General features: G+C 38.5%; 1 protein-coding gene across 1 annotated transcript; it reads left to right on the top strand.

The window, feature by feature from the left end:
- The first annotated feature begins 9,046 nt into the window (after positions 1-9,046).
- Positions 9,047-10,546, top strand: LOC105060916 (heat stress transcription factor B-4c). The gene is made up of 2 exons (XM_010944792.4): positions 9,047-9,463; positions 9,599-10,546. The coding sequence occupies exons 1-2, from the start codon at positions 9,218-9,220 to the stop codon at positions 10,376-10,378; spliced, it is 1,026 nt and encodes a 341-aa protein (XP_010943094.1). The 5' UTR covers positions 9,047-9,217; the 3' UTR covers positions 10,379-10,546.
- Positions 10,547-10,876: the final 330 nt, after the last annotated feature.

Here is a 10,876-nt window from a genome sequence, read left to right as displayed (position 1 = left end):
GTATTTTTCAAGTGGTACAGACTAAGAGCCAACCCCTACTTAAGTACGAGTCGACTCTAGACAAAAAACAAAAATTTTACTGCCAGATCTTGAACCGGCTCTCTTAAAAAAGATAAAGAAATATTAACAATCTGCGAGATGACTCCTACTTAGCTACGAGTCGACTCATAGATACTCAAGTCGATTCCTACTTGATCTCGAGTCGACTCAACTACGGCTCACAGCAATAATGACTAATTCTATAAATATTTTAGATTTTTTCAAATAATTTTCAATGACTAATTTTTGGTTTCCAACTTCTAAAAACAGTTAGTTTGGTTTTTTAAAAATTTTAAAGACTTCTAAACTCAATTTAAAACCAAAAGAAAAGAAAAGAAAAGAAAAAGTTAAGTAAAAGTCAAAAATATTCATAGAGCGTTCAAGAGAGCTGAAAGCAATCAATTTCTCAAAAATCTTAAAACATTCAAAGAGTTCTTATGAGCATTGATTACAAAGCTTCTTCAACACATTTTTTAAAGAGCTTCATCAATTTTTATTTGCTCTTTAGGAGCTTTTATTATGTTTATAATTATTTTTCTCATTTTTTATTGTAAACAAGTTTTAGTTGGGATTGAAACTTGAAGAAGATCTATCCAAACCTGAAATTGAATTGAGTTTATTTGAGAAAGCCTAGAAGAGACTTTGGAAAAAAATTTTGGTTGGTGAATCTGAAAAAACTAAATTTAGATTGTGAGTTCGAAAATAATCTTACTATAATCTATATAGAGATTATAGTGAAATTTTCAGAATAAACTTGAGGAGTGGATGTAGGTGCTGGTTTTGGCATCGTATCAATATAAATTCTGGGTGTTTACGTGTGACTTCTCTTTTGCTTACATTGTATCTTAATTGCTTATTTATTTTAATATTTTTCTTTTTGTATCATCTCACCATACTTCGCATACTCTAAAATTTGTATACAGCAAATTTTAAATTTTTGAAAACTCCAATTAACCCCCCCTTCTTGGATTTTCTTTGTGGGCAACAGTATGTAAAACCCTACTTTCATATTTTTTTAATATTTTCTAAATTTTTTTTGATAAATTCGAATTAAGCCGGTTAAAAGAATTAATTCTTCCATCTCCTCAATCAGGTCAAAAAGTATCGAGTCTTAGTAGTAAGGAGATTGGTATGCATAGACATACTATCAGTGTTTGATCAGCGGGAAAGATGATGATGAGTATCGAAGGAAGAACACCAAGTAGTTTGGATGTAGATACATCGAGAAAAATATAAAAAATATTGAAACAAATGTCAAAACTATTACATAATGTGATTGTGGTGGTTATTATTTATTTACATTATAGCAAAAGTGATGAACCGTTAAACAATTTAGTAGCTGTCATAACACCATAACAGTCTCTATTTAAGATAATAAGTATAAAGAAAATATGTTAATCCATCCTTTGTGAATTTTTTTTTTAAATAGGCTACACAAAGGAGGTACCTTCTCTCTAAAAAAAAACATAAAACCTGCTAAATTCTTTTTCTAAGTCGAGGCAATATTTGATCTCAAAGTGTTTGGTGTAGAAAGAGAATCAGTAATCTGATCTATACTAACATGTCATGGTAGAAGTGAGGGTTGGGTGGTGTATAGAAATTGAAGGGGAAGAATGATAAGAAAATAGACATAAATATAGGAGATTTTAGCAGAGGTGCTTATATCCTGTCCACTGGATTTTAAAAATAACATAATTGATCTTAATAGTATTATTAAATTATATCAGTAACAAGCATATATTAAGACTTGGGAGATACACGTTAGTTTATTTTCAGATAGGCTACACAATACAAGACAGCGCTCCCCAAGCATCAAGACATCGAGCTAAATACAATTGCTTTACGCTCCACAATCTCTTTTTCTAGGAAATATATAGCTAGGATTTGAATCACTGACCTTCCCTAGGGGCAAACTGGGGAAGAGGTGTGCCAACCAATTAATCGAGCAGCAGTTAGTGTGCTTTATGTTCACAATATCATCCAAAATTATTTCAAATCCTATATGCTCATTAGGGACTATATATTATAACTCACAAGCTCTCCCAATCACGAGAGAATTGGAACAACCTGAGTCAGATTATGGTTATCAAACTTGCTTATGTTAGATATAATCGTTTCTAAGAAAAGCTAATACTTATATCTTTCCATGGCGTAAAACCATGATTTATGCCTATCTCCATTTTTATATATATAACAGAAAACAATCTCAACCAAAAATTATTCTAAAACTTGGAGCCAAACAGAAATAAAATTAATAGATCAAACTAACTATTCCCCTTCCACTTTTCTTATTCCATAACCAAAAGCTGTCTATATATAGGAGGAAGGCTATCTCTAATGTTCATTGGACCATCTAATAGTATGAATTAAACACACACCAAAAGGCGCATATGGCACGTTCAGATGCCACAGTATCGCATGGTTATATAAATTGGACACGTATTTTCATAATTTTTTGGGCATTGGACCTATCCCCCTCCACAATATCTAGTAATCTGCATTTTTTTCTCACAGAAAAACATGCAATTATCTACATACCCCCAACGCCAAGATTAATACCAACTAGAATGCGACTCCATGGTCTTCACCGTGCCCCACAGTTCACCTTCACGAGTCACTAACTCCAAAAGAAAAAGAGAGAGAGAGAGCGCTAGAAGAAAAGAGAGAAGGTGGTGGCAATTGAATGATATGTCATGACAATCACGTATCTGCGTCTGCCATGCTGAGCAGGAAAGCTGGGCACGTCCTTTGTTATTTATGTCTCAGAAATTCGTGCAACTTTTGGTCACAATTATTCCCATCACCTGAGGCAGGGTCAGGGTCAAGGCACAGAGGTGGAGCCGAGCGAGGGAGCCTCGAGGAGAGAAGGGAGGAAGGGTGACATTGATGCAAGGATATTGGAATTGGAATCTTGAGAAAGTAAATATGGAGGGAAGGTGGTGGAAATGGTGGGGGACGGATGCATGCCATCACGGCAGCTTTAAGACCCCGTCACGGAGTCCAACGTATCGTTTTTTTCCTGCAAGCGGAAAGAAAAAATGATGGGATTCTCATTGTCATCGAGGTTGCTGGAATACAAGCGCTCCTTCCTTTACCCAGGAAAACGGGCCACCACTCCTATGCCCCTAGAAAAAAAGTTTTTTTCCTGCCTTTCCAAAGGTAATGCTAGCTTGGTGCTTCTGATAAATTTAACATGAACTCGAAAATACGCTATCAACCCAGTCAACACGGCCACGGTGGAGGGAATTGCCCTGGGGTACGTTGATCTTGCCTTTCAGGAAAATCAACTTTTATAAATTTAAAATAAAAATATCTTTAGAAAATAATGTTTGATAATAATATTTAAAAAGTATGTTTCACGAAAAAATAAAAAGCATTTTTGGGAAAGCTAGGATATTTAGCTTCCAGTTTCTTGTTTATATATATATATATATTGAAATGAATAAGCTATACTTCCAGCTGGACTTGAGTGTTCATGTTGAGCCCCAAGCATAAATATGATCTCCAAGATAGGTGTGGCAATCGTATCATATTGGATCAATTATAAGTTAGATTGGATATATGATGTATAGATCAAAAATATATCAATTTGAATCGGATCTATTTTCTTAAATGAATAAAAAATTCAAATCTGAACGTAACTATTTTGTCAAATAGATAATCTAACTTAATATACAATGAATTAAAATAGATTAAACATGTTAAATGGTTAAGCAATACTATCCTTATTTTGAGATTGCCATATTTGCTAAATGAACAAACTCAAGAGCTTGTTATTGAGGTGGGTTAGTGTTTTTCATGAATATAGCTTACTCCATTTCCAGAGCTTATGCGCATGGTCACATGAGATGAATGGCCACGAGGCTGATGTAGCGTTAGGTTAGACTATTTCATACTAGTTAGATAGGTTTTGAGTTTTGAAAATAAGAAAAACAAGATATGTTGCAAATTATTATCCAAAATCTTAGTGATACAAATGGGCAACTAGGGATTAAAAAAGAATTGCACTAGTCAAATTGCAAGTCAGCTAGTTTACTTGATTGCTCGCTTTAAAATTTGGGTCAATGGATATTCAAAAACCGAGTGATAATTGAGAAAGTAAGTTAGTCTCTTGGATGCATGGAATGGTGATACAACTTGGTCGAAGTTTTATGATCTAGTTGTTATAGATGCATGGCATGTTAGAGAGATTTAATTGCTAAATGGATTGTTGGTTAACATAATAACTAAAACTTAGCTCATATAATTAATATGGAATCGACACCTAATTAAAAGGAAGTCATTCTATTTCTCATGGAAAAATAGGCTAGGTTGTTGATGATGTATATAAAACTAAACGAGAAAAAAAAAATGTAGGAAAGAGGAAAATAAGTTTTACATTGATGTATAAATTAAGCACAGATACAAGAATGGTTTATATATCCAAGAGAGGAACAAGTTATGCATTTACTGATCCATTTCTCATACCCACAAATATGGACTAAAATTTTCTTCACCAGCAAATATAGACCACTCCTTAAGGTTGTATTTGATTTTTAGATAAAACCTGGTTCAGACCTAATTATTTACTTAACCAACCAAATAATCTTATTTTTTTCATGGTTAATTTTAGTCGAATAGAGCACTTTAACCACCTAACCGTTATTAATAGGAATATCTTTAACAAACTTCCCAAACCCTTAATTTTATTCCTAGAATGCCTCAATTGGTGAGACCTCTTTCTATTCCTTTTTACCTCGGCTAGGGTTCCTCTCTCTATGACCCTTTTCTCCCCCTTTCCTTCCCTCAATTAAAACAATGTTCTATAGTTTTCATCGCTACAGCCTACTCTTGGTGACATAAAATGATCGATCATGCTAGTTGACAAAGCCTAGCTTTGTTTTCTTTCTTCGTTTTTTATTGCCTTTAATGCTTCATTTCCCATTTTCTCCAACCATTGTCAATGGCTTTTATACCCTCTCTGTCTCACCAAAAATCAATTGGTGGTTGTGGATGATAGATTGAACTTTTGATTAGTAGACATGGGCTATATCTTGGGGTTCGTCTTAGATCTCTATCTAATTACTTGCTATGATCGATTTCTAGATAAGCTGTTAGTGATGGTGGTTGGTGGTTATTGTGGCTTTAATTTCTTTAGGGCTTGCTTTTCTTGGTTGTTTTGAACTATGACTCCATCTCAGTGGAGACAAGATGCCGCTTCTAGTATTTTACCTAAGTACTCTCTTATTCAGTGCCAAGGACTCATGATCTATAGGCATCCATGTTTAAAATATGGTGTTTGCTTTCACTTTGATCGTGATTAACTTGGTGCGAAGGTTACTTTTAGTTTATGCTAGATATTTTCCTTCACATTACAAAGCCTGATTTTATGTTAACATGCTTCAATTTCCTGGTTATGATATGCTCTCTATTTTTCATGTGTGCTCTTATTTTGTTTGTGAGATTTTGATCAATTGTCACAATCAATTTGATAGCTACTCTCAAATCTATGATGAATTGATTAAATTGTGAAAAAAGAAATCAAAACACAAGTTAGGGACGGTGAGATTATGACTTCTTGGTCCTTTGATATGTCTTTGAAAATCATTCGATATGCTTCAAAAAATAGAAAATGGTTGTTATATGGTTTGGAAAAGGTGGTTCTCTGAATTTTATACTTGGATTATCTTGTTTTGGTTCTTGCTGTTGTCTGTGTATGTAGATAGATAGATGGATGGATGTATATATATCCCTAGTTTGGTGCTGGTGATTTTGTGCTAAGAAACTGCACAGGTCCCAATGATTACCTTCATGACCTAGCCACGAATATAGTTGGAAATTTCTCTGTGCTAAACTACCAATATATATACTCTGTCTAACATGGTATGCGTTGGGGGAAAAAGGGAAGGCCAATTGGCAAATGCTACCCATTCATGTCATTTTCACAGTAATGTTAAACTGAAATTACTTTGATAATTTTTGGCTGATAAAACAATATGGTGAGCAAATATAAGTGCATATTTCGTCCAAATGTAGACAATGCATATTGCATGAGGGCATTGTTGTCCATATAGCAAATATGGGCCTCAACGGTACTTTGTGCAACTAAACACAATATTTGCAATGTCAACAGAAAGAGGTGATGAGCTGAATAATAGCTAAATAGCAATTTAACCAGTCCCGTGGTTTACTGATTTCGTGGTGGCGTTACCGGTGCTTAGCTTTGCCACCCTGGTCACTTATCAAGGGACCAAATGCATTCTAAAAGATAGAGTAGATATGATCATGTTCGAAATTAAAGAATTTGTCATTTAAATCCATAGACAAGCAGGTCATGCAAACTCCAAATCAAGAAGATTCAAACAACCACCTTGAAGGCAAGAATATGAATCAAACATTGAAAAAAGCTATTAAAGGTCTGGTATATGCATAACCGTCTTACAAGTTCAACTGATCATCTTAATAGATGTTGACCTAAAATAGAAGATGGCCTATGCTTATGGTAGAAGTAATGTTATTTGTTGCGTTGGAGAGAGTGAAATTATTTTTTCTGTCTTTTTTGCATGGTTGCTACACCACTTCCTCTATTTCTCAACAACTTATTCAAGAAGATTATGGTTGAATTATTAAGTTAATTGTTCTCATAGGGCGGGACACATTCTTGGAACTTAGAATTATGTGGTTGTATGGACAAATCTTTTACAAATTATATCCTTACCACTTAATCTAATTGAAGAGAGTAAAATTTCTTCCTTTGATCTGCTTAATTTGAATATCATAGAAAACAAAACAAACAAAGATAAGTATTAATGTTATAAAAAAGTGTCTGAATAGTAGAGTTTTTTATTTATTTTTGAAATTCTAATTTGCAAAACTATGGTATAAAGTATCTATTTATACTCATAAAGTTCATCTCTATGCTAATTTCGTTTTCTAGTTAAAGATATTAATTATTTTTTTCAAAAAATAAAAAATTACATGGTTGCAAAATTGGCTGGAAAGCTAAATCATAACTTCTGTATTCGCTTTGATTTTTTTTCAAAATTCTTTGACATGTACTTTAATCAGTATTTATTAAAATTTTTGGCAGGAAATAGATCATGATATGCTCGAGTATTTGGCAAGCAAGAAATCACATGCAGAATTTTTCTGAAGAAGGCTATAGCTAACAATGATCAGGCTATCTGGTTCAACCGCTGGAGATCTTCAATGGTGAGCAACATTTTTGCCTCCCAAGAAATCTCAACGGGATGGGCTGCTGTGAGAACTAGCTACTTGTTGCAAATTTTGCGACGGAGATATATCATTCTCCGTCGTTCTAAACTTTTCTTTGTATTAATCTTCATTTTATCTCAATAAAGTAGGTGGATTTTCTTCTTTTTCTGGAACACTGAAAGATTGTACAAGTTTGAGCGGTCATTTTGGGACTTCATAGATCTTAAATAGCATCTGCCATGATTCTGGTAGATATACTGACAGGTTGCTATATCATAGATCTTCTTGAGATATCGATCTCCACGTACCCCAACCCTTCCCCCTACCCTCCCCCAACCCCCAAAACAGACCAGCCTACAATAAAAAAAGAAAAAGAAAAGGAAACCCATAGTGTAGTATGTATCATGCCTTAGAGATCGGTCATGGTAGGCATTCAAGCCTAGGTGTTGTATCTTGCTCTTAAATCCCGGTGAGATCTTTTCATAATGGCTTATCTAGTACATAGAGTTTGATGATCCCTCTAGGCCATCAAAATTCTAGCTACATAAGTATTATGTATATCTATCACATGGCGGTGATCGGCCTTTGGTGGGCATAATTTTGGTCGACATACGTACGTAGAGTAGTAGTGCTTAGACAAGATTGAGTTTGTAACTTCATGTCCCACTGAAGAATATTAATTTTCCATTTACATACTAATTTCATTTTGATAGTGGAAATGATATAGAAGTAGAAAATGACTCGTACGTATTAGTTTGGAGGGAGAACGATTATTCTGTGATAAATATTCTAAGAAGGAACAAAGTGGTTGATGACTTATCTAATACAGCACGCATGTGAACATAGGCCTTGTGATGGCTAAGTGGATCATGTCCTGTGACAAAGAAGCTGGGGTGAAAAGGTCTACCATGGGCTAATTAACGCAAGCTAACTCAGGATCCCTGCTATTTGAGATAAAAATCCATGCTGGTGTAATTGCATCCGGAATCTGCCCGAGAAGCAGAGCAACATGCTGCGGTAGTCAGTACCGTATTCCCAACGATCCTGTTGGATGATTTGATATTTTCTCAGTATATATGAAGAAAGTTTTCTAACCAAACAGGAGTCTGATAAGTCTTGATTCTTACTAATCTGTTTTTTTTGAATCATACAGGAGGAGGACATTCATAAATACAGTCCTGACTCCTAAAATATGCACTTGTTTGTCTCTATCCCCTCCTAAAACCACGTTACGAAGAGTGATAAACAGAGCCCATGTGATGCACCCTGCTTCTCCTTTATAGAAGGTCTGTTAAACCTGTCACACTTTATAGAAACTAAGGCACAAAAACGCAGGCACAGCACCTAGAACAAAGCCATACATTTAGGGAGCTGGTATCTATTGGGTCAGAAATGTGCACAGGACCAGGGTAGAATCGGTACTCAAAGAATTGAGTCAGCAGTACCCCCGCACCGTCACCCCCATGCCCTTGCTGATGCTTGTTTTAAGTGCGTGCGCGCTGTGCCCGCGCCCCAGCGTCAGATGGAAATCCAAGCAAGCAACAGGCCAGACCAACTCAGCGGCAGCAGTAGAGAGCAAAAATAAATAAATAAAAAAAAGTTTTACAGCCAGAGAAGCTGAGAAGAAGCGAAGGGGTCACGGGTTTATCTTGAAAGTTGAATCCTCCTCTCTTCCCCCCTTCCTCTCTCTCTCTCTCTCTCTCTCTCTGAGACAGACAGACACATATTCCCTCCCTTCCTCCCCTCCCTCCACACCACCCCATCCCACCCCACCCCACCCCACCCCACATCAAACCCGAGGCTTAGTAAAACAAAACAAAACACACCAACAAACAAACCATCCCCCACACGCACTCCCATCACATGCCCCCTCCTCTTTCTCCCCTCTCCTCCTCCTCCTCCTCCTAAAACCCAAGCCCCTTCCAACTCTCCCCATCTTCACCACCTAGCTCCAACTATATCCTATCCTGTCATCATCATAACAATGGAGAGGTGTTGGGAGAGTGGAGGTGGTGGAGCGGTGGAGGCGCACAAGGCGGTGCCGGCGCCCTTCCTGACCAAGACCTACCAGCTTGTGGACGATCCCTCCACCGACCACATCGTGTCGTGGGGCGACGACCGCGTCTCCACCTTCGTGGTGTGGCGTCCCCCCGAGTTCGCCCGCGACCTCCTCCCCAATTACTTCAAGCACAATAACTTCTCCAGCTTCGTCCGCCAACTCAACACTTACGTCCGTATATATCCCCATTCCGCAAAACCTCTCTTTCTTGTTCTCCTCTCTTGTTCTAGTGCTAATGGCAGTTATTTATTGACATACGTTCTCTCTTTGCTTCTGTCTTTCTTCGTTTTGATTCAAATGGAACAGGGGTTCAGGAAAGTGGTGCCGGAACGATGGGAGTTTGCAAATGAGTTCTTTAGAAAGGGAGAGAAGCACCTGCTTTGCGAGATCCACCGGCGAAAGACCTCCAACTCGGCAGCCCCGTCGCCGTCTTCTCCCCCTTTGTTTCCTCCCCACCACCTCCCTCTCTACCACCACTTCCCCGACGACCACCACCTCGTCGGACCCCCGCAGTGGCGGGACTCCCCCTCGCCTCGCCTTCTTGCTCTTGGGAACGGGGGTAACGGTGGAGGAGCCCCGCCGCCGCCCCCGGCGACGGCGGCGGCACTGGTGGAGGAGAATGAGAGGCTTCGGCGGAACAACGCGGCACTTCTATCGGAGCTTTCCCACATGCGGAAGCTCTACAACGACATCATCTACTTCGTCCAGAACCATGTCCGCCCGGTCGCCCCCAGCTCCGCCGCCTCAACCCTCCTCCTCTCCGCCACTAACGCCGGCGTTGCCGGCAGCTTCTATCCTCACCGGAAGGGTGGTCTCAACTCCGGCGGCAGCACCACCTCCAGCAGCTCTCTCACGATCGCCGAAGAGCCCTCCCCTCCACTCGATAACAACACCAACAACAACAATGGAGAGAGCAGCAGTTCTCGGCCCAAGCTCTTTGGAGTGCCTCTAAGCGAACGTTCTACTAGTACTCACAAGAGAGGCTTGCACTTGGACGCGCCCACGTCTCCCTCCACCAAGCCTCGCTTGGTGTTAGAGGAGGATGATTTGAGTCTCAACCTGATGCCACCCTCTCCTACTCGTTAGCTTCATTCCACCGAACTAAGGGTGATCGTTTTGTTATCTCTTGTTTAACCTTAGCTAGTTTCCTTTTAGCTTTTTTTCCTCCCCACCCACTTAATTCCTATGAGTTTTATGAGTAGTGTTGTTGCGAACTAATGTACATAAGTTCCCATGCTTGGGTAGTTGGTACCATCTTCCATTAACTACTAATGCTTTCGGAAGAGTCCATTCCAGATGCACTTTTATTCTTCTTCTCTCAAGTCCAAGATGTAGACCTGCGAAGGCATCAGAGAAAAGAACGATGGGATATAGTTAGAGAAAGGCTTTTCTTCTGCGAGAAAGGCTTAGTAATAGCGTCATTATTGTACTCCAAAAAGTAGTCTAATCACCAGTCTAATCTACCACCACGAACACAACGAGCAGCAGCGCGAAGAAAGGGTGGGGGGAGGGGAGAGGATGGGTTGATGGCTTCTTCCACGTTCTAAGCCCAAGGAATCCGTTCCTTGGAACGTGATAGTTCTG

This window comes from Elaeis guineensis, chromosome 13, assembly GCF_000442705.2.
Source record: "Elaeis guineensis isolate ETL-2024a chromosome 13, EG11, whole genome shotgun sequence".
NCBI classification, from domain to species: domain Eukaryota; kingdom Viridiplantae; phylum Streptophyta; class Magnoliopsida; order Arecales; family Arecaceae; genus Elaeis; species Elaeis guineensis.
This window is presented reverse-complemented; position numbering and strand designations above follow the sequence as displayed.

What these genes read in the sequence shown, in the direction of transcription:
- LOC105060916 (XM_010944792.4), top strand. Translation starts at nt 9,218, where the DNA reads ATGGAGAGGTGTTGGGAGAGTGGAGGTGGTGGAGCGGTGGAGGCGCAC. An exon ending in TCCGCCAACTCAACACTTAC is followed by an intron (nt 9,464 to 9,598) that starts GTCCGTATATAT and finishes CAAATGGAACAG; the next exon opens with GGGTTCAGGAAAGTGGTGCC.